Source organism: Osmia lignaria, chromosome 9 (assembly GCF_051020975.1).
Source record: "Osmia lignaria lignaria isolate PbOS001 chromosome 9, iyOsmLign1, whole genome shotgun sequence".
Taxonomy (NCBI): domain Eukaryota; kingdom Metazoa; phylum Arthropoda; class Insecta; order Hymenoptera; family Megachilidae; genus Osmia; species Osmia lignaria.
This window is the reverse complement of record NC_135040.1, coordinates 4,165,453-4,189,073: the sequence shown is the minus strand read 5'-3', so window position 1 is coordinate 4,189,073 and position 23,621 is coordinate 4,165,453. Positions and strand designations below refer to the sequence as shown.

The 23,621-nt window shown below is 41.3% G+C and overlaps 1 protein-coding gene across 6 annotated transcripts in view; it reads right to left on the bottom strand.

The window, feature by feature from the left end:
• DAAM (disheveled-associated activator of morphogenesis-like protein) overlaps positions 1 to 23,621 on the bottom strand; it is a 39,387-nt gene that overhangs the window by 9,313 nt on the left and 6,453 nt on the right. The window contains exon 1 of one of the 6 annotated variants that reach the window (XM_034335514.2): positions 20,368 to 20,986. The exons of 1 other annotated variant lie outside the window; for it this stretch is intronic. Coding sequence is in view for 2 of the 5 variants with exons in the window: in XM_034335341.2 (XP_034191232.1) it covers positions 869 to 949 (81 nt within the window). In the remaining 3 variants the exon portion in view is untranslated. Of the gene's footprint in view, positions 1 to 575; positions 802 to 868; positions 1,130 to 2,030; positions 2,196 to 6,844; positions 7,484 to 20,367; positions 20,987 to 23,621 lie in introns of those variants that run through there. 4 more of the 6 variants (XM_034335430.2, XM_034335683.2, XM_034335341.2 and 1 more) reach the window with 4 other exon arrangements.

The window sequence follows — 23,621 nt, the reverse complement described above, 5'->3', positions numbered from 1 at the left end:
TAACGGAGTCTTTTATTTCCAGGCTATAAAAAAATCTGAAAAAATTCTGAAATATTTACTGAAGCTTCTAATTTAATATACAGGTGACAATTAAATGAAAAATTCAAATTTTCTTGCAACAAAAATAAAAATTCGAAAGCTAGTTCTGAAAAATGATAATTTCGCCTATGCGGTATGCCGACGGAGAGTTAATTATTTATATAATTAAATAAAGTGCATCATCATTATAAGAGAAAAGCTAGTAGGAAATCATTCGCAACTAATTATCGAACGCTGATTAATATTAACATAGCGTAATCGAATCAGGAAGCACACAAAGTCGCGTTTCATCGCGGAAATGCGTTTCCATGGGGAAAAAGAATAATCGATGGCTTTCACTCGCTTTTGTCCGATCCGCGAATTCTTCCATTGGATAATTAAAGGAACAGGTAAGATAAGTTGTTACGGAAGCGCAAGCGTAACGCAGCATTCGTGCGTGTCGTAACAACGCAACTGTCATTGATGTGCAACTTTCGATGCAAGTTGAGAACGTGAACAGTTCGCAGAAAGAACGACTTAAATTCGGGTCAACAAACCTTAAGATACGGTGAACCGATCGTTATCTCTTGCTCGTTGACAGAACGATATCAGGGATCGTAAATTTTTTCTGACGGTCAAAATTTATCTCCCATCAACGTGTCATCTTGTATTCTTTACCGTAAAGAAAAGGAAGCGAAGCGCAAACTTTCGACGAAATTTTTAATTAAACAAAACTGTCTGATGTTTACGAACTTGTGAACTTTCTCGATACCAATCTGCATATTTTCGCGTTATTAAATTTTCTAGAATTTTTACAGTTTGAAACAATATAAAATAAACAAGATCCTACGCCAAAGAACCAGGACGACCTATCGTCCTGTACCGCTTCCGGATGGGACTCGATGTTCTCGTGCTGACCGTTGGGCGACATTCGTTCTGTTTATTCAAGGCTCCTTTTTTCCACGGTGACAAAATCCCTCGAGACAGCGTCACGATCACGATTCGTCGTAATTGTCCATGCAATTACTCGCGAATTTCACTTTTGCGCGTCTAGAGCGGCGGCGAGACTGCCTCTTCACCGAGAGGCTCGAGCCAACGACAACGAGGTCGAGTCGCAACGTTACCTCTTATCGTGCCGTCGAATTCCTTATCACCTTGCACGGAAAAAATAAAGAGCCCCGGTAATTTCTTTCAGCGAGTTATCACGCGTGTCTGCATAATAACACGGCTCCGACCGAAGTGTCTTTCGAATCAGAGAAAAGAAAAATTATTCTATTCCCTGAATCGTTTTATTCGTTTGATTATTAATTTATTTATCGAAGCTGTTCGACAGACAGAAAGATTTATCAGTATCCTCGATGCGCGGCTCATTATCTCCCAGGTATTTGTTATCACTCGTTTGCAGTGCTAACTATGGACCACGTGTGAACAGCAAGGAAATATCAACGGAGAAACTTAGCTATCGTATTGCATATCGATGATCTGCGGATGGAAAAAGATTGCCGAGGAATTTCAAGCGTCGACGAGCCGATCGCCGGCCACTTTCCACACTGTCGCGAAAATTTATTGCATCGACGGCTACCCTCGTTGTCGTATTTTCACGGCATCGTTAAGCGGCGAATATGAATGTCCATGCTTGACACCTTTCTCTTAGAAAGCACCGGCCTGCAGGGAGGTTGGAGCTTATTCTTCCTCGATTACTAATTTCTTATCGGAAATCAGAGAGATTCGAATATACTTTTTGATTGTACTTAATTTTAGGGGGGGAAAAATGTTTGGTTTAAAAATATTAAATTTTTAAATTTCTTAGGTCAAAAAGAAAATAAGATTTAATATTTTGCAGCCAAATGTGTTTTGTGATATTTGAGGGTCGAAAACTACAAAATTTGATATTTTGGAACCCTGAAACAATTTTCACCCTTCTTTTATCGAAAAACGTTTGTGTTGAAGAGAATGAAATATGAATTTCTTTTTTAGATTCCCCTGCGTGCATGAAATATCGATGGACTAACCTTATAAATTGCTCCAATTTGCAGGCTACCGAGCGCGAACTAAAATTCCTCGGCGACAGAAGATTGCTCGTCGACTTACGAGATACGCTTGTAAACAGAGGTTTTTTTGCACCAAGGCTGCACGACTTAATCTACGACCACCTAAATCGTTTCCTTTGCGAAACGCAAAGACACGCCAGCCTGTCATGGCTTGCAGATTCGCAACTGTAAATACAGACGAGCAGACGATTCAGTGGTTCGCAAATTATCGTCAAAGTCTCTCAAGAAATTTTCCTCTTCGATTAACCCTTTCGTTGATTAAAAGACATCTACCTATACAATTTGTCGATTTCCGGAAACGCAAGTGATTTCTTGTATAAATAAATAAACGTCCTTCGATTAAACCTACTCCAACTGCTCGTAATTTATTCAATTGTGCAATTCTGCGAAGAGTTATGCGTACGATAATAACTTGCATAATCGTATTAAACGATTTCTGCGCGATCGGTTCGAGAGAAACTAGGCGAAGTCTCTGGAATGCCAAGTGAAAACTCCGGTGAAATAATTAAGTAATAACGATAAACGAGAAATTTCGTGGCTGGAAGGTAGATATTCGCTGTGCCCATCGCGGACAAAAAGGTGACTTGAAATCTCCTGGCACGCAAAAGGAGGCCTCCTCGGGGCACAGGTGAACTTTCGAGTTTCGTGCGTGGATCGGAGATTCAGTCAGGGAACAAGGAAAAAATATATTCGGGACGTTGTTGTTAAAACACGATTTACGGAAAGATCGTGGTAGTATGTCTCGGTAACCGCACAGCCGAGGGACAAAGGAAATTTGCATAGATAAACGTGCAGGAAGATTTGCGAAAGTGGGTCAAACTACGGTTCTCGAACGAACGATCATATGGAGGACATTGAATAGCTTAATTAGAGCTAGGTATCCCCTTAACCGTGACGATTCTCTTGATTGTTTTCCATTAATGAAGAAACGAAAGATCAAAGGTGCGAGTTGCATCGTTTCGCTCGAAGGAATTCATTCATTGTTTTAAAATTGAATAAAATTTTCTATCGATCGATTTTGATCGGTTATTCTAAATCGGTTTCCAGTTTTCATTTCTCCAGCTCGTTAACACGCGTTTCCTAATATTTCTATTAATACCAGTTGGCAAAAGATGGAAAGGAATAGCGAGGGAAGCATCGAATCTCACGGTACCGGTTATCCAACCTCGGTAGCTATTCTTCAAGTTCCTAAGCTGCTAGAAAGCTCGACGTTAAACGCTCTAGCGTGATTTGTCATCGCGGACCACCTCGTGCATCATTCGAGAACGTTAATTGCGAACGGCGTTCTACACACGATTATTCTTGTTATACATTCGATACGGCCGGTAGGACACATCTCCAAAGGAGAAGAACAAAAACTATCTACGACTTAATTGCCTCCTGCTCTAATCCGTTGATTAATCAGCGATGGTAATTTTAATGGCGATTGTATCGTTCCATCGGGTGTAAAGTTCCATTGGAGTTAATTAAAGGAAGAGGCGCGGTGGTAATTCGAAAGATACCAGAGACTCTGTTTCTAATAATACACTACGTTTTGTGTTTTTACAATTGTACAGGCTGGTGAAATTTCAGGTAAAACAGAATTATGTATGAGTGCCGATTAGTTAATTTATTGCCAGTAACGTTACATGACGTTATCGTTGGAAGTATTTAAGGAAGAAGACTTTGCTAGCAGTGTCTGGCAAACAGTTCGATATTTCAAGAGAAGATTTGTAATAAAATAAAAAGAAATTTACATCGATAAAATAATAAGACGTAGAATCATCTGTCATCTCCCGAGTCATTCGATTTATCGTCATTCAGTAGCGATGTTCTTTTTACTCGAATGATTGGACAAAGTGCCTTGGGCGATCTTGAATCGATCGATCGTTGAATCGAAATCGATCGGTTCCTCGTGCAAGCTGCTGGAAAGGAATAAAAGGCTTTTGGAAAATTCTGAACCATCGAGGGAGTCGAATTCGATGATTTACTAGCTCGTTAAAATGGAAGCGAAGCCGAGCTGTGCGTGCATTTAACAGCTTCGATGATCGATCTACGAGCAGCCTGGATATTTCTGGACTTTCCTTTTTAAACGAGCACCGATATGTACACGAGACCACGACGATAATTTATACTAACCACGTAACTTCGGTTGCTTAGCCCTTTCGCTATGGACGACGTATATATACGTCGTTGGAAATCGACTATTCACAGTGAGAAATATACATGCGCTGCTATTAAGATCGAGGTTTGTTGAGTTCAAATATCATAGTGATTAGTTTTGTCTTGAAAAAATCAGTAATAAATGAGCTGTTTAACAAGCTTTAGCTTTGCATTGTATAATGAACAGCATAGAGAAATAATTGACGTAATTTAATATTTTTATACAATTCAGATTTCTATTTGATCTTTCCTTTTCTGTGAAAATTTAAGCTCTAATTATTAGGAAGAGAAATAATTAATTTTCAGATTTCAAGATTTCTATTTGCTATTTTACGTTATTTATACAATAGCAATATTATTTAAGATAATATTTGTCTATTGCTTTTTTTTATTATTCAGGCATACGTATTCAATGTGTTAACTTCGAAAAACAAAAAGTAAAGAAATTAATAACTATGGCAATAAAACATTTAACAGATTCAAAAAGTGGAGTTAATCACTTTGACCTGTAAATGGTTCAATTATCAGTATCCATTTCGAGGATACCGTGTGTAGAAAATAGAGAAAGTAATCAACCAAGAATTTCTATTCTTCCACAATATTAAACGATCCAGATATGGAAGGCATCGATCGGTGGCCATCGATAAGGCTGACCGAATAAAGTTTCACTTGCCGAATATCTTCGGTGAGAGTATCGATCGAGGAAAGAAAGAGAAGGACACTCGTGGGGAGAAAGGGAGAGAATTCGATAATTTAACTATTTTTCATCGACCATTGTTACACACGCGTTTCACCATACTCGATTATTGCTCGCTGCTTTCGACATCTGACACCTCGTGTAAATTCGAACAGGGATGCTTTAGCGGCTCGCGAGATCAAGCGGCGCAAGCCATTATTTAGAACGCAATGGGAGTGGTTTAATTACCGAGAATTTTCGAGTAAATTAAAGCTTGGAAAGCTAAACGATCGGAAATATTAATAGCGCGATAGCTTGAAAAGTAAAGAAAATTAAATTTGAAAAATCATCTCGCGTTCCCTCGGGTTACCGTGCAAGGACAATGGCCTGGCGCAAGGAACTTCCTAGGATACGAATGGATGCCCGTAGCCAGCGATTCGAGCGAGGAACCGTTGTGAATTCCTTCCTCTTGTTCTTCCACTCGGCATCGTGTAATTCGTAATTAGTCGCGGATGCGCACGGTGGTGAATGTACCTTGACGAAGGTGCTACCGTGGACATGCAAATCCTCGTTGACTAGGTCTTGAATCACGGACAAGAGACGCGCGTCTAATCAATTTACGTATACCAATTACGCGTAATTACTTCTATTTCGCGCGTTTTAATTAGAGGTAATCGCAAAGAGGCTCGACGAGGAGGTAAGCAGTGCAACAGAACGGGATCCTCCTGGGTAAAATATGAATTCGAGCAGGCTCGCCCTGCCACGCGATTTATTAATTTAATTGCGAGGAATTAAAGGATTTTACGTAGACTGCTGCGAGATATTAAATTACTCGATCGCTGTACCGCGAATCGTACTCGCAAGTAGGAAGATTCTTGCAGAAATCAATTTTCTTTCATCTTAGAAGAAAATTGTAATTATTAATAAGAATCTTAGGAGATTCTCATGCTACCTCTACCGAGATTAGATGTACTGTTAATAAAGATTTCTCTTTTTTTCCATAATCATTTTCATAAAGAATAAAATCACGCGAGAAAATGAATATTCCTAAAAGTGATTTATCAAATTACTGCGGATCAACTGTGCGATACATAGTCATGGAAGAAACAGCTATGCACTGGGAATTGATCCTGATCCCTTTCGTAATTTAGAGAAAAAACTGTCCTCGACAATATCGCCGGATAATTCTTAGTAATTTAGCGGTTACCGCAGCTGGCTAACTGGTCGTTCGAACCTCAAGCTTTAGGTTGAAACGCGCAACTGTTCTGTAAGCCTGTGGCGATTCCGCCGGCGAAAGAAAACGATCCGGCCAAGCTCGAACCAGTCGATCGTAACGAGGCAATCGATAAACATTTAGTTGCTGCTCTAAAGTTGGTAGAAATCGAAAAAAACGCGGTAACCATATACAGGATGTTTCAAAAGCAGCTGGCATACAGATGACCTTTTTTAGAATTTCAAATAGTAACTTGTTAAAAGATTTTCATATTTTTGGGAATAAATAAAATGTATTTTTAAACTTTGAACACCATTTTTGAGACATCTTGTAGACGATAGACTCGAGGAAGTTCCTCCGCAAAAAGGATGTCGTACAACGTAGGGTAGTTTATCAACTCCCGTTGCCACGGGCGGAACGAGCGATATTTAATTAAGGGAAACGAGCCACGATGTACCTAATGCATCAGGTGATTTTAATTTAGTACAAGAAGCGCGTCCGACGGTCTTTGAACGACTCTCAAAGGAAAAACCGATCGACCCCATCGAGAAGTTCAAAGCACTTCATGCTCGGAGCAAATTTGCACCTTTCTACAAAGAAACTATCCACGATATTAAGCTTGAAAACGGTACTTTGTATAATAGCGTTTGATAAATGAACTCAAACACGCACGTGGCGCTACGAATAATTTCCTCTTCCCATAAAAAAATACACTTCGTTAAGGTAAACGGTGTGTAACGTTACCAGATTCAGCTTGCCCATCTTTTCCAGTACGGTGTCCATTTTCGATGATCTTCTTCCGTTCTTCAAAAGTCACGACAAGTATGTCCCCTTATCAGTCAAGATTCTCCCACGGCCACTGGCGAGTTACTCATATCACGAACGTAACTTGTTCTTCTATCAGAACAGTTTCTAGTTTCACCGGACTTCGATTTCGTTCGTTATCAGCCAGCGGAGAAATCGTGAATCCGATCGCGTTGAAATGTTCAGCGGCTACATAGAAGAGGGACTCTAATCGAGTTAATTAATCCACCGGTTTCACGGAAATTCTGCGATGAAATCGAACCCCTCGCGCCTCATCCAGTCGCTGTTTCTCCGGGAATAATTTCTCATCGGACCTTTCTCCTTCGTCTGGCAATTGTCTCGATGAAGTCTGCTTCCCAGATCGGATGTCTCTCTTGTCACGACATTATTGCTCGTTCAAACACCGGTTCGAATTGATTCTCATTGTTTAGTCGAACGATTTTCTGTCAGCATGTCGACGAACGAACGATTCGCGTAGGACGATCAGTGCGAGGTCCGCGGTGAGAGGATAGCGGCTACGGAACCAACCTCCTTGCTCGCGATTGTAGGTTGAACTGCCAGGTGAAAACACAACACCTCTCAACCTGCACAGGTGCACACCGAGGCCTGCCGGTCCGCGGTAGGAAGGGGGTCCTACTTGTACTCCGGGGGGAACTGTTCAACACGGATACCTTAATCTTTGCCTGGCCCCATCCGACCGATATCGTCTTCGATGCTCGTAAGTCGCGTTACCGGAAGCGAACAACAGGTTTCGACGGGCTTGATTATTAAATGGTACTTGAATGGTACAGGGTTGGAATTAACCCTTTCAGTTATGAGGAAAATTACCTTCACTTGAGTGACAGGAATTAAAAAATCAAGAATTGATGTAATTAAAAATAAATAATAAGGGATTTTTGAATGAAGAAAATTGTATATGGTGTAGCGATTTTTCGTATGCGACGTCTTGAAGACGTTTTGGAGATTAAGTCGGTCGGGATGGGCGTGAACGACCCAAATTTTGCGCGGGTCGACGCTTTTCGAGTTCTGGTCGGGCGCGAAGAATGAATATTTATGGGAAACCGATGCAGGCGAATACGTAATTTCGTCGGGACGGTAAACGTACGTACGGGAAGATATGCGCGTAGCAGGGAAAATATTTTACGAGCCACTAAAGATATCCGGTCGTAAGCCAATAGCAATATCGATGTTGAAATGAAGATACTGCAACAACGTAGCATGTGCGTTGAATAAAAATGAATCCAAATTGGGTTCGTTATATTTTTTCTTTTCCTGAGGAAGTTTCTCTGGTAATGTTTCAAAGTTGAGTAAAATCGAGGCAAACAGAACGGAAAAGTAGTTTCGAAAGTGCAATCGAGGAAAGGAGTAGGCACCCCAAATAGGGAGAGGAGGCTTAGCAACGATCGGGTGCAAAAGAGAAAAAACCATGAAAACTCCTCTTGCGATTCGATGCATTTAGAACAGGCACGAAAATGCTGACCGTTCTCTCCTGGAATCTCGACTTCTTTTCCGCACACTTTTCGTACTCGCGCTTAAGGAACGATTGCGTGTGCATTGTACTTAAACGGGTAGCGGGCGAGTAGGAATAAAAAGCGGCCCAAACGAACGTGTACGAATGCACACAAACCGCATGCTCTCGAAACGTGAAAAGCCAGCTTCTACAGAGAAACCATTTGTATTTGAGAAACGCTTTGAAAAATAACCATTTTTTAGATTCTTAGTACTTTTAGAGGGTAAACGCCTTGAGAAATACCTTGAGATTGGAGAACGGTTTATAAGTACCGTGCGTCGCCGACCTTCCGGACGAATTCTTGGTATCTATAGTAGTTATTCAAAATAGAATATAGAATTTTAATTTAGAATTGTATAGAATTTTAATTATTTAAAAAGAGAAATTATGATTAAAAAAAAAAAAAAAAATAAAAATGGGAACCGAGGATTTGAACCGAGGACCTTTAGATTGCGCGTCATGTGTTTAACCACGGAGCGGATCTATGATTCGCAACCTGAAGGTCCTCGGTTCAAATCCTTGGTTCCCAAAAATTTTTTTTTTTTTTCAATGATAATTTTTATGTAATAGTTATTCAAAAAGAGACCAATTATCATTAAAAAGAAAAAAAAATGTTGGGAACCAAGGATTTGAACCGTGGATCTCTAGATTGCGAGTTGTATGTGTGAGTTTGTCATACTTCAGAATGTAAAGAGTAACTAACTGTAATTGTTAATATCTTTTAAACAATTAGCCGTCTGCCCCCAAAAGGGGGTATAGGCGTGTTCAGCTCGACGAGCTCTATAAGCTTGCAAAGTTTCATTAATAAGTGAGTGTAACACTTGGGTAGTTCCCTTTGTAAGTTTCTCTCGAAACAGAGGGAACAGAGTTTAAGTACCGTGCGTCGCCGACCTTCCGGACGGATTCTTGGTACCTATAAAGATACCTGCTTCGAGAAGTATTTCAAGACAGAAAGAATAATTTCTAAGTCCAAGACATGAATTTCAATTGAAAGTCCCAAAGGAAATCGAGATCGTTCCTGGTCGAATTAGGGAACTAAAGAGATGGTGGAAAGAAACTGTCCTTGTTTGCTCGATGGTGGGCAGTAGCCTTGCAATGGAATGCATTCTCGTCTCTTCTCGCGGCTGGTCGACTGGTTTTTCAGCAAGTAAAACGAGACTCGCGAACGTCACCGCATTTTTTCCTGTTTCCACAGTGGAGGAGGGCTTGCTTCATCCTCGTTCCTGTCGCGCTCGATCGCCGTCCTTGAAGGCATTCTTCGCCGCGGTGGTCCTCGGAATCCCGGCGACATTTCAATCGAGTTAAATCAGAGCCGAGCACCACGCGAACCACGTCGAATCGGTGATCGTACGTATAAGCGATCTTCGATTATCAGCCAAAAATTTCGGGAACATCAGATATGTACACGTTTACTCAATGAACGTTCTATTCTACAGCAGAGAATCAAAATCATCGAGTCACACGTTGAACGCGATGACCCGCGCAAACAAACCGGTACTTTCTTATACGGTTTTTAACGACCGCCATTTAGAAACCGTTCGACGTGGTTCTGCTTCTTCGGCATGGCTATTGCTATGCTCATTCTTGTCTACGACTGCATGACCTGACCCCTGCTCCGCTAGATTCCGTCTGCGGAGGATGACGGCATTAGACGACTTTGAAATATGTCATACAAAGCTGGAAACTGATTTAACTGCTCTTTTTCTCAGAATCTATCGTAGCTATCAACTTCAAATTTTTAGAATCCCTAATATCATACTCAATGTGTATTTTAGTTTAAAGGAATGTTGAAATATTGAATAGAAAAAATTATGCAACCCTATTGATGTGCTGCTAATCTGGTTATAGAGCGAATTTTTTTTAAAATCCCTGGCTAAAATACGTGTTATCCTTGGTAATAAAAGCTCACAAACTTTTAACTTGATGAGTCGATTGGTGACTGAGAAAAAGGAACACGAGTACCGAAAAACGTGACCACCTATAGCACTAGAAAAATTGTTTTAATTACGCGTTCTAACTCCAAATTTTGTTTATTATCAAATAAAAGAATCGATCCCTTGACCCCCAAAAATGCTCACTCCCTTTAACACATTAAATGGCGAAGCTGGGTGAATTGCAATTCAGTAGTATTTGAATTTTTAGAGATCATGAAACTGCAAAATTATGTCACATTTAAACGACTCGAGATTAACAGTCCATTGCAGAAAATTTCTTCGATTTATCGCTCGTATAGTAATATACAATGTTTCTCGTTAATTTTTCTGCGCCAAGGAAAAATACGAAGCTCGTAAAATGAACCGTGCTCGTAAACCGAGTATCAGCAGCCTTGCAACCAAGTAGGAGATCAGAATTGCTCGCGGAAACGGCGAAGATCGAAGAAGCGGAAGGTTTCTCTGGCTCGTTTTCACCGGTAATGCCGTACGAACCCGCACCTTTACGCGCATTCCTATGATAACACGGCCAAGTCGAGTCGATCGATTAACGGCGACACCATTAAGTCCTCGTCGACTCACGCGACCAGCTCTCGATCTTCTATGAACACGAAAAACTCGTCGACGACTTTAAACGTCCACGGAGATGGTAACAGATGTTCAAGTCATTGATATTTATTCGATGATCGTCGAATGGAAAAATTCATAGATATAGAAATCTGTGAAATCGTTATACGGCGAGGAAATAAGAATTAATACGTTAATTAAATTAATTACTCGAGTCCCATTAACTCACCCAGCATTCTATGAATATTGATATCTACGAACGAAAGCCGGCTTGTTACGTTAAGAATCATGGAAACGACGCACGTTTTTCAGCTCTATAAAACCATTTACAAGAACTTTCTCATTTTCGATCTTTTATTTTGGTCTTGGAAATTCTAGTGATCTTCTCGCGTACGCTTCTTGCACCATTCAATTAACGACGTAAATAGGAATAATCGCTATCAATTTCATCGACGAGAACGCGAGGCGATCTGGGAAATTGAAATTAACACGTGGATCGAGCTCGATGTTCACACGCTTCGCCGGATATCGTTAAAGAGACGATCACAAAGAAAAGTTTCAACGTTATCGCGCCCGATCGTGCACGCGTCGGGCATAAATTCGCGAAGAAAAATAGAGAAATCGAAAGTGCGGGATAGTACAATGGACTCGACACAATGAACACATTAACGTCAATGACCATGGAGAATTTGTGTATTTTCAAAAGATTTTCTGCGCTCCTGCTCTAAGTGACACTCTATGGTGGGTGGTTAAATTCATGGCGGGCTATAAACGCTCATCATCAACGCGGCATTGATAATCATCCCATATCGTTAATTCTTGTTACGTTACAATGGAAACATTATCAAGCGGCAGTGTCATTCTTAGCATTAGAACTACCGACGTTCGATGCACATATATTTTTTAGTTGAAAATAATTCCATGTTATAAACTTCGAACATTATTACTTTTAAATATATTAACCATTATAGTAATTATCATAATAAATATTTACTATAATACTTACTATTTTGTTTCTACTTTTGGTACAAAAAGTAGGCAGCTCCAATATTAAAAATTATATTTATTAAACAATAAGAAACGTATGGATTTCATATTCAGTGAAAAATTTTATTAACACCAATATAAATTGACTATAAATTCAGCACTTAATTTTTAATTGGTATTAATTTATTCAAATTACCCGAAAGTGAAGCTGCCTCCTTATCGCAGCAGCCTCTTCAATTGCTAACAAGCACCTATTGCATTCTATTGCAGAATTATCAAAGGAATTGTGCGACGACCGGTTAGAAGCCCACATACGGGCACGACGAAACGTATTTCCGTGTTTTATTATGTGTCGATTACAATGTTCTGATACATGCGTATTTCGAGGTCCTAATCGGTGTCAACTACTGCACGTATCGACCTACTGAGGAAGACCCGTTAAGTTGGACCTCCCTTTCTCTCTCCTCGCCACCATCTCCTTCTGACTTTTGACTTTTACAGTGCTGGACAGTACATGCTCGAGTACATTGCATCGTTACATTCACCAAAAAAAAAAAAAAAAAATTCGCAAAACTAAACGAATTTATAATTTGCAATTAATTTGAATCACAAAAGCTATTGTTTCTTATAATGAATAAGCTAATAGAGAATTGTTACAGAAAACTGAACGAATGTTCCTGAATGTCCAGCACGTAATCGTACCAGGGAAAATTTACAAAGCAAAGGACGTTAACGGTAGCTCGTTGTGAAACATAACTGTCCGTTTGACACGCTGCAATTCATAGCAGCTTATCCGCGGGGCATCCTGTCGGACAAAAGGTCCGCGACGTGCAGAAAATCTCTAACAGTGCGGGAAAAGCCACGAAGGTGGCCGTTCAGGGACTCCGTGTCCGCGAAATCAGCACAAACGAGGATGGAATAACGAAATAACGTCTGAATGAGCCCACGCGACCCTCTACACGCCCACGCTCGATCCAAGCACAGTCTTTCGGTCCCTTGTAAACCTTTCATGTTCTATTGGTTCGTTCAAGTTCGACAGACCATCGAACATCTCATTAACAATGAATACAATCATGCTTTTGTAAGTGGCATGTAATGCGGTTGAATTGGCGGACCATGAAGAGAGACCGATTTTCTAAATTTTACATTATTCCTTTAAAAATCATTCTTTCATATATAAAACTCTTTCGTTTTGAAAGTTTGATTCACCATTGACTCAGGCTAGAGTTGAATAGTCATTGATAGCATTTCAAATTGAATATAATTGAAAATAATGAAGAATTCAATGGATATAACGAGAAATCGCTATGGATCACCGGTACACGGGTTGCTCGACAAAAATCGTGGCACACTGACCCAAGCTGCGTTTTAGAATAAATTTAGTGGTTACCTCCGCTGTTAACGGTGCCGGTTCCGATCCATGGGACACATTTTCGATTCGACGGACGTACCGAAAGGTCGATCTACGAGGATCTACGTGACTGTCGCTTCATTAGCATTGTTTACGTGACGCGTGTCCCTCTGGGCGACTTAATTACAATTCCACCGCACGTAAATCCATGTATGGTCGATGGCTCCTTGTACACGTTCGGGAAAAATCCAGAATATATACCAAACGTGAGGATAAAGCAAAGAAATATATTTCGATAGAAAGTGTAATACTATTTTGAAAATAATGTAATTTTAACCCCTGGGAATTAAATTGTAATTATTACCAATTTTATCGAGGTATTTTTGTTGACATGTATATTGGTTATTAAATTATTTTTATTCTTAATAAAAAAAGAAATTTAATAAAATTCCAGCCTTAATTATTTTCAGGAGAAACTGCTTTAAAATCACTTATCTTTATTAAAATCTGTCCTGGCACCATCTTCGTTAATTAAATTTATCCTATCTTTAGCCTTCCCTATCAGAATCTACCCTTTAATTGAATTCATCCTAACATTACCCACCTTTATTAAAATCTATCCACGCAACAAATTAATTTTTATTTTATCCTCACTTGGTTAACGAAATATGTTATAGTATAAAATTATAAAAGATACAAGAATCTATTGAAACAAGTTCTCGTTAGAAAGAAGCATAGATACCGGTATCGATAAAAAAAGAAGCATGAAATTCAAAGACTGGTATCAGCCTCAAAGTCAGGTGTGCCCGTGACTTTCATTTAACGAGCCGTTCTTAATTACCCGTCTGAATCGAGCGTAGCCCGAAGCTGGAATGAAATTAGAACACTGCCACGAAACGTTTCCACGTTACCCGTCATTCCGACATCGTACGTATTACCATTTCACCCGGTTATCAATGACGAATCATTGGAACAAGGTGTTCCGTGACGGAGTTGCACGATGTTAGGACGTATCTAGACCAGATTCCTCGATCGGTTACGATGAAAGTAGCCGGTGAACCGCGTGAATGGATTAATTGGATACGGCGAATCAAAGGAAACTGGACGAGAATAGGAGTGGTTCAAACGGGAGGGAGTTCATTTAGCACTTATCTATCCTAGTGGGTCAGTGTGCCTCGATTTTTATCCCGTCCCGTTCGCGATACACCCAACCCGGCTATCTTTCAGAGCAGCCTGAATTTTTCCTCCCAGTTCCTTGCCTTGCATTCTTCCGTTGCTTTCTGGGATGAAAATTTCACGCATGAGGGGCTGGCTGCCTGTGAACTCCAACCAGCGAACGAACCATTTTTCCGAGCGGATCATCGAGCAACCGATGATAGGTTGCACCGTGAGATTAGAGAACGGTCGCTGATAAGCGGTCAGCTCCGTGCGAGTTCTTCGTTACCCCTCGCCTATCCGCGAGATAATAAATCGTTCGTACGAGCTGGAAATGTGGAACTCGCGCTTACGGCGAGTTACTTTCGAACTCGGGACGATAAGTTAGCTCGTTCGGCGTCCTCCTCGCGTGTTCTTAGAGCTCGCCGGACTTGCGTGCCACTGGCGACGAGTCCCGTGGGAAAAGATGAATTTACGCTCGGTTCTTTGCTAAATTAACTCGTTTCTCTTCTCCGGAGCCGCGATTATCCGGATGCTCCGCTCTATTCGTACCCGGCGACGCGATTCTCATTTATCAACCCCGCTTTCTACTGCGTTCGTGGATGTAGATGACGCGTAGAAATCGTTGACCATTCGGAAACTCTCGTTCCATCTAGATACTCAGGATGGTCTCTTTGTCCGCGGTTGGATATAAGGTCAATTCGTTGGTATTCGTTGATTAGTCACGGGGAAGCTGGAACGAGTTGCTTCGGGGAGTCGGCGACGCACGGTACAGCTTGGACTCTTGACTCTTACAATTAGTCTCTTAGGGGACTTGGATTTCCGATTCGTTATCTCACACAAGACACAGACTCGCGACTTTCTATCTCTTCGACTCGATAAGGATCGAACCTTTCTTTTTGCTGAAGGCGTTAGGTTCTCTGGGGATCCGGACAGTCGGCGACGCACGGTGTTGTATACCATAGTAATTTATCTCTAAATCAATCCTCAGGAATAAAGAATCCCAAAGTCCTTCAATAATAATTAATGATTCATCGTTATCAGTCATCCTCGAACCTTTTACCGACCATTGAACTCTAGATGACCCTTGCTTCCCTATTTTCCGACCGCTATAACACGCACCACTTTTTCATCACACCCTCGAAGAACATTAGGAACCTTTTTAGGACGAGTAACTACACTCGTCACGCGAACGTACCGTGTCTTTTTGTACACTGCTCAAAGTTTTGAACCTTATCGAATGTAATAAACCACAGCACCGGTACACGAAACCTTGACTTCGAACGAATCACCCATGGAAACTAAGATTTCCCAGTGGTATAATTATAGATAAATTTTCCTCGGGGAACGTGCTTCCAATTCACGGCTGAATCTTACCAATGAGTCAGACGGCACACACGAACTTGAGGAGTCGCGCTCTGCTCGTGGGTGGAGCACGGAAACCCTTAGGCCCAGACGAAATCAATAATAGCACCGAGTCCGCGATGTATAAACCTAGGGAGACGATTTCGTCCACGGTAAGTAAGAAGTAAACGGGACGAAGCTCGGTGTAATTCAAGCTGACTGCACGCAGAGGGCGATTAATCTTCGTTTAGAAGGTCCGCCGACCCTTAGGTGATTCGCGATCGATGCAGCACTTCCCTGTTCGCGATTCCAACACGCACAATGGATGATTTAATTAAAGGAACTCGAATGACAAGGGCCAACTCGCGGTGTACGATTACCTCTCTTACCCTCTTACTGGATTGCTGCCAGTGAGTCTGCTGTCCGATCGAATAGGAACAGCTGGCATAAACCCCTGGCTATCATCTTTTTAAAAGAAACTAGAATTTTAACAAATAAACCTTTCAATCTTTTAAAGACGATTTATGACAACTTTTAGACAAATTCTCTAAGAATCATAGATCAGATAAGCAAAGATTTACATCCTCGATATTTCTTCTTTACGTCTAACGATTCGATAAGAAATCTCGGAAGGATTCAGACGATTTCTCTGCTCGTTGAAAATCTATCGAACAATCAGAAGCGACGGAAGCTTCTTCGGATTCCCCCACGATGCTACCGCGTGGAAGAAGATCTTGGCACGAATTCAAGCATTCGTTATTCCTCACACGCTCCACGACCCTCTTCATTCCGCTTCGACTTTTTCGCGATGCATTTCGCGGGACTCGGTTATTCGCGTTCGCGAATTTTAAGAGACGGTAAAGAGAAACGAAAAGACGCGTAGAAAAGCCAGTTACATCCTATAATTCGGTGCCATTTGCATTTGAATCGTATAGCGAGAGCTTCCAGATCCGCGTTTCTTGGCTCGACTCCTCGCTTTCCTACGATTCAAAGTTTTTTGCTCAATTAATCGGGGATTTATCTTTGCAGATAGTTTCGAAACTCTATCCTCTTGCTGGCAATCTTCAGCGTCCTACTTTTGCATTGGCAGCTTTGAAACGTGGCGTTGCGAGAAACTCGGAAATGAAAAAAGTATGAGAAATTGGGAATTTGGAATAAGATTAAAATTAACTGGAAATTTATTTTCATTCTGCAAGCTCGGTTTACTATTCCTCTAATAGGAAACCGTTGCATTCCGTGGAAACTCAGCAGTTCCAGTTTGATAAACAATCTATCGATTTAACGAAAAGCAGCCCCCTCTGTCCGATCAAATTGTAAAACGCGAAGGAGTTAAATTCGTGGCTGTTCCGCGTTCTGACAGCTGAAAAATCGTGAACGCATTCCTGTCTGCTCCGAGAGAGGACCATATCCTCCTCTTCGAGTAGAAAATAAAAAAAAAAGGACCCTTCCGAAGAGGCAGTCATTAAGGCGATCGCTTATTACTCATGCCAGCTTTTTTTTGCGATACCGCATTTTTCACGGGCCATTTCTTCGCGCTAAGAGGATTAAAAAAAGGGGGAAAGACGACCAGTTTACGGTACTTTAACCAGACGAACCAATAGCCTTATCAGCTCGTGGTCTTATCAATTTTCCCTGGTCCATTCTTCAATCGGCACAGAGATAAGAAAAAATAATAAGAATGAAAACAAAAATGACTCAATCTCCTTATCTGATATTGCGAAGTGGGAAATGAAACGGGGCGTCGAGTTTTGTGAAACAACAACGGACAACTGATTAGAAATCGGTTTACCGTTAGACACAGAGTCTCCTCGCGCGGATATATAGAATTATTCGTTGCAAAAGCAACACGAGCCACTGCTTCGTTAGCAACCAGTGATTATCGCGGCAGGTAAGCCGACGATTTATATCGAAAAGAATCGCTTCCGTGTTTCCGAGCATCCTAGCGTTTAATTCTGGCTTCGCTTTGCGAACAAACACGCTCGTTCCGTTGTTAAAATATCCACGATCCTCTTATTTGCAAAAGATTTGTTAAGCTTTTCGAGCTTTCTATCGATTAAATTTCTGATAACAATTTAGTCCTTACCATCTGTTCCCTGGAAGCGTTAAAATATTCTAAAAGAAGGAGAAAAATAGTAGCGCCCTTCGAGCAGTGATTTATCGCTTCGTTTGAGTCAATTACCAGTCAATTACGAGCTTCCGAAAGGCGGTAGCAATTAGTGGAATTTATTAGCCTGAAATTTCGTCTCTTCCTCTCGAATCTAACGCTGAATCCACGGAATAAATTGTTCCAAATGGAAGGAATATATTAGTGGTTAATAGACAAACATCTCTCGTCTTAGAGTTTATATCTCTCACTCTTTCTCTGTACGTTTCTCCAATTATGTTCGCATTAATGACGGCGATAAACTACGGCAAGAACTTGATCCTATTAATATTCACTGACATGTGGATTTAATGGTTAGCCATGCCGTCTAATGTGGATGTTTATTCCGATTGGAAATAAGTAGGGAAGTGAGAGTAGGATGAAATAATCGCGTGTGGATTTAATAGGTAAATGTAACTTTTACATTTTACATCTGTTTGCTTTTTCAAACTCTACCCTCCTATTTGACTCGATTCATTAAAATTATAATAAATCGTTCGAATGTCTTTCAATGACCCGCAAATCATCAGCTCTAGACCGATATTAATTGCTGTACCATGCCCACGTTCTATGATAATTGCATAAACATCCGGGCTCGACTAATGACTCGACCCGAGTTACATTCCTCCTATCGTTTCTTTTACAATTTCATTTTTCGTCGATAAAAATCGTGGCTCCTTTCCAAGCCGAGCTGAACGACCTGAAAACGCCGATCATCAGGTGTAGATCTAATCTCCTGATCGATCAGAAATTGTATCATGCCTGTTCCTCTAATGTTCGAATAAAATAACCCAACCCGTTCGTTAATGAGAACCAGTTTCGGGAGCAGGTAAGTTCAGAAAGCAACAGGCAAAAACAAAAGTGACGTTAAATGTTCGTCGGTCTAACCTTGACTGTACGCGGGTGAAGAAAGTGGTTTAGACAACCTGCAACTTGTACTTTCCGTGTCCATTCCCTGAAACGGGAACGTGTCCCTAATTGACGAAGCCCTGAACAGTGATAGATTAACCCATTAAGAATCTATTTCCAAACTAATTGGTAACGTCCGATTGGTAGCCCTAAATTAATAAAAATTGTTAAAAAGGATGATTTGAAGTTTGTATGATTTCTTTTTGGCAAACGAAACGCGATAAAAGAATTTCTAGACGAATGGAAAATTTATCCAGCTTTCCTCCTTTCCACCATAAATTAATAACAAATATTAAAAAGGATAATTTGGAGTTTGTATGATTCTTTTGGCAAACGAAACGCGATAGAAGAATTTCCAGACGAATGGGAAATTTATTCAGCTTTCCTCCTTTTCACCCTAAATTAATAACAAATATTAGAAAGGATAATTTGGAATTTGTATGATTTTTTTTGGCAAACGAAACGCGATAGAAGAATTTCCAGACGAATGGATCGTCCTTTCTACCCTAAATTAATAAAAATTGTTAAAAAGGATGATTCGAAGTTTGTATGAATTCTTTGGCGAACGAAAGGCGATAGAAATTTTGTCAAGGAAGTAACGGAATTCCTTTAATTCCAAAGGCTCGTTTCGTAACAGCTAAACGTCTCTACGGAAGACGTTTAAATGCTAAACGATGTCCCAGAGGTGATTTTCGTAACAGTCTCGAGGGAAACTCGAGTCACAACTCAGGAACAGGAATTAATCAAGCAGACTATACAACGAGCTACCTATCCGATCGTAGTTTCCTGCGTAAAATTCGATCGTGTCCGGTCACTTTCCATTTCCGAGTATTTAAGAAAGACAGATCGTCACGTAGGATCATTAATTAACGTGGCATCGTAACCTCTGCCATCTTCCTGCTTTCTGCCAGTTACGTAAAAGTAAAATATTTTGAAAAACATACGATTTGGATGAGATTCCACGTGGCGCGTTTAACACAAGACGATTTCAACGATACTTGCTATCAGACGGAATAATCTAAATAAATCGATGGAATATAATTAAAATCGACTCGTCTTTCAACCTATTGCGTCCAACTTGCGGTATTTTCCTGTGTGACAGCATCGTGAAACTCGATGACGCTCGTTAGATACCGATCGGTGACTCGACTATGTACTCGCTTCCGCAATGATCGTTGCTTGGTACTGCGTTTCAACTCGTGATCGGTAAAGATATGTACATTAAACGAGGCTGTTACAATTATTCCAATGAAACGTGTGAACTATATAAAATAAAGTCGATCATTCACGAAATAAATAACAATTGTGCAATTGACCAGTTGCAATTCGTCTCAATTCCATGTGGAGCATTAAAAGTAAATCTCCACGCTATATCTGCTGTATTAGCTAATTATCCCTATGATGTGTAACTATATTCATCCTTCCGGCTGTACTTCACACCGAATCCATCATAACTTTTCGTTATCTGGTCGATGAAAAAATGATCCACATCCTCCAATTGTCGCAGCTACTTAACACGGTTAAATTCGTATCAAGAGATCGCCGACAAAGGCTGTTCACACTTACGAGTCAGGAGGGCTGGTGCTCGACAGACGCGTGCAGGCTGATCTCATCGAACGGAGCATCGTAGATTAATCCATTCGCTCCGATATTTATCCGTTCATATTGCACTGCTGAAATTTCCTTAGTCTCTGGTTTATTCAATTAACAGCATCACTGATGGTCGTTACGTGCATCTTGAATTTTGCACTCGCGAAATTTGATTTTCGTTTCTCAAGTATAGCAACACCGACGGCGCGAATTTAAAGGCACAGCTTCGGGAACAGACGCACACGGATGATTCACAGGGAAATAATGTCTCGGAGCGGAATCTGGAGACCCCGCTTCGGTCGGATCTCGCGGTTCTCGGGACGCGCGCGTCTTCCAGCATCGGCGTGGTACTCGCACGTGGCAAAAGGCGAGCCACGACACGGCTCCGAGTCTCCGGGGCGAATTCAGCGATCCTTTGTGTGCGAGTCGTTCTGTCTGCGTGAAAATGCGTGTTCCCGCGTGTCACGTGGCCCTTAAGGCTGGCTCACAAGGGACAGAAGCAGAGGAGGCCATTGTCGTCGCGGAGTTTACCGGCCGTTCGGCCTGCTACTGCCTACGCGAAAGAGAATCGCTGCCAGAGGGTAGTTTATGGCACGGCACCCCATGGGGGACTGGAGCCCTCGTGTCGTGGACCAAACATCTGCCAGAATCCCCACCACCCTACCGATTTCGACCAGCCGTGTTTCCCTTTTCTTTCTTTCTCTCTTTTATTTTTCCTTTTCCCTTTACTACACGCTTAGGTTTCTCAACGTACGTCCTGCGTTTCTTGCTATACTGTGACATTATTAACACGTTAAATTGGGGGTCACTGATCAGCGACAATTACAAAATAGATACAGTTGAATAATTAAAAAAAGAAACAGCAGAAAAGTATGGGAATAAATAGAAAATTTTACACTTGGAATTGAATTTTCAGTAATTAGGGTTTCAATGTGACTTCCAATAAATGCTCATTTTCACTGTGGTAATTAACGTGTTAAAAATGGTACGATTCGGAGACTGCCAATAATTACTTTCTATAAAATCATTTTCAAAGATTGCTTTGAAATTCTGCAAGTTCTCCTGGATGTTATAATCAGAAAGTATTAAACAGATTGAACATGGGGATTGCGTATAAATGTGGTACAAGATGTAATTTGCGTACGCGTAGTGCTGAAGGGAAAGGAACGCCGAGGGCAGCGACGCCGAGGCAATTAGGGCGGTTCCGGGATATGCATAATGCATACGCGTTGATGCATGCTTTCCATGATCGACTTCATGACATTGTTTCATGGGGCTCCATGTGCGAGCTGGTTGAACTAGAAAGCGAGCTAAGATAATCGTTGTATAATAGGAGCAATGTAGATTCTAGTTGCAATTATTTGAAGTGCATTGTACAATGCAATTGTGCATCAAGAAAGAAGCTATATGCAAGTAGAATCAGGAATTATGGTGAGCGAATGTATACAGTTATTTTTCGCAACGGAAATGCAATGCTAATTTAATGCGCCACCACACCCCACGTTCCAGGCGCGTTCGTGCCCCATAGCAACGTGGTAATTAGAATCGTTTCATGGTTTATTAGGAACGACTGAGCCACGCTTTTTGGGCGCGTCCTTTCGTTCCAAGCAACCTCTACTGGGTGTCTGAAAAATATTTCGCACTGACAAAATTTTGCATTTCTGCAATTTTCCCATTTTGCAAAGTATAATAACAGCAAAGTCCATTACTCGCGGACAACCGTCGCGATTGTTAATTGTACGCGAGCGAAGCGAAGAGGAGACGCAACGCGTGCATAACGATTTTGCGGGACGAGCGGCGATGACGCGCGAGCTAGCTGCAAATTGCAGGAGGGGTCCGACACGACAATTGACGGCAATTGACGACAATTAGGGACAGCAGCCGTGACGGTCGTGATTTCGTCGACGAACGGGACGCGATGCTTTGACACGGAACGAAATGGAAAGGAACGTCTTTTGGATTCAAAGGATCCGACACTTTCGCCTAACGAGACTGCACGCGTTCTAATGAATAGCGTGACCGAATCCAAAGTTGAAAGTCTTCCCTCGACTCGATCGTACATGGAAGCGGTTTATTCCGATTAATTAACGATTATAATTACCTTGGAAAACTGATGAAGAAAAAGCGATTCTAATAGAAAACGCATTTGCATAGCTAATTGGAGAACGTTAGAAAGTGATGGTCTATATTTTACCATAATTTTCACGAACGAGCAGATCGTTGATGCGGAAAGGTTAAGAAACTGCATCGTTGATTTTTCTTGTTGCAAAAATTAAAGCAACCTTGACAACCTTATTAAGGGAGTCTCATCGATCTGAAAAAAGCTCAACAACTCGTTTCGTGGTACACGTATGTTGGTACACAGACAGGGCACAATTGTTTCCACGAGGCTGGAAGAAAACCGAAGAAGAGAAAAGAAACGATCACGTGGATATCTTTATCGACTACGGCAAGAAGGTTAACTTGGAAGGAGGCTAAACGAAGTAACAGGCGAGACTAGCGGTGTCCTTGATGCCAGTTTCTCCTAACAAGGGTTGTCGGTTGGTCCGCTGAAATGGCAACGCGACCAAATGAACATTCCATAAAGGGATGCGTCGATCCTTTTCCAAGAAAGTCCGACCGGCAGGATGGGATCCTCGGGGAAACGGAACTCGTGGAAACAAAGAGAAGAGAGTTTTCAAAGGAATGAACAGTCCGATCACAGGGGACACTTGCTGATTCTTCTTGTTTCAATTTGTAAAAAGGTTAAAAACCCTCTCGATTTTAAATTCCTCACAATAGAATTACTTGGAACAGAGCTCGTTGTTATCGCGAGTGGAGCTCGAGAAGTCAAAGCGTGTTTCTTTCCATCGATTTCTCGTTCACATGACTCATTGTTTCGTCTCGAGTGGGTCTGCACGCGTTCGTTTCTCACCTCCGAGGGTGTTTGCCGTGGAGATTAACCGGGTATACCTTCCGCGTCTGCCTCGAAGTGCAAAATCCCCGACATCGAACGACAAAACACAAAGATTGTTTTGAAAATTCCGCGAATTCCTGCCGGATCCATTTACGGAATCCAGCGTGACATTTAATATACGCGGAGCTAATAGAAGAACCCGTGTCACCGCTGTTTGCATTCACCGGATGATTATACGTGGATGGAGAAAAAAGGAAAAAGAAATTCCTGTTTATCAAAGGACAGCTGCAGTATTTCTCGTTCTGCGAGCAGGGTGGCGGTCGTATGAATCAGG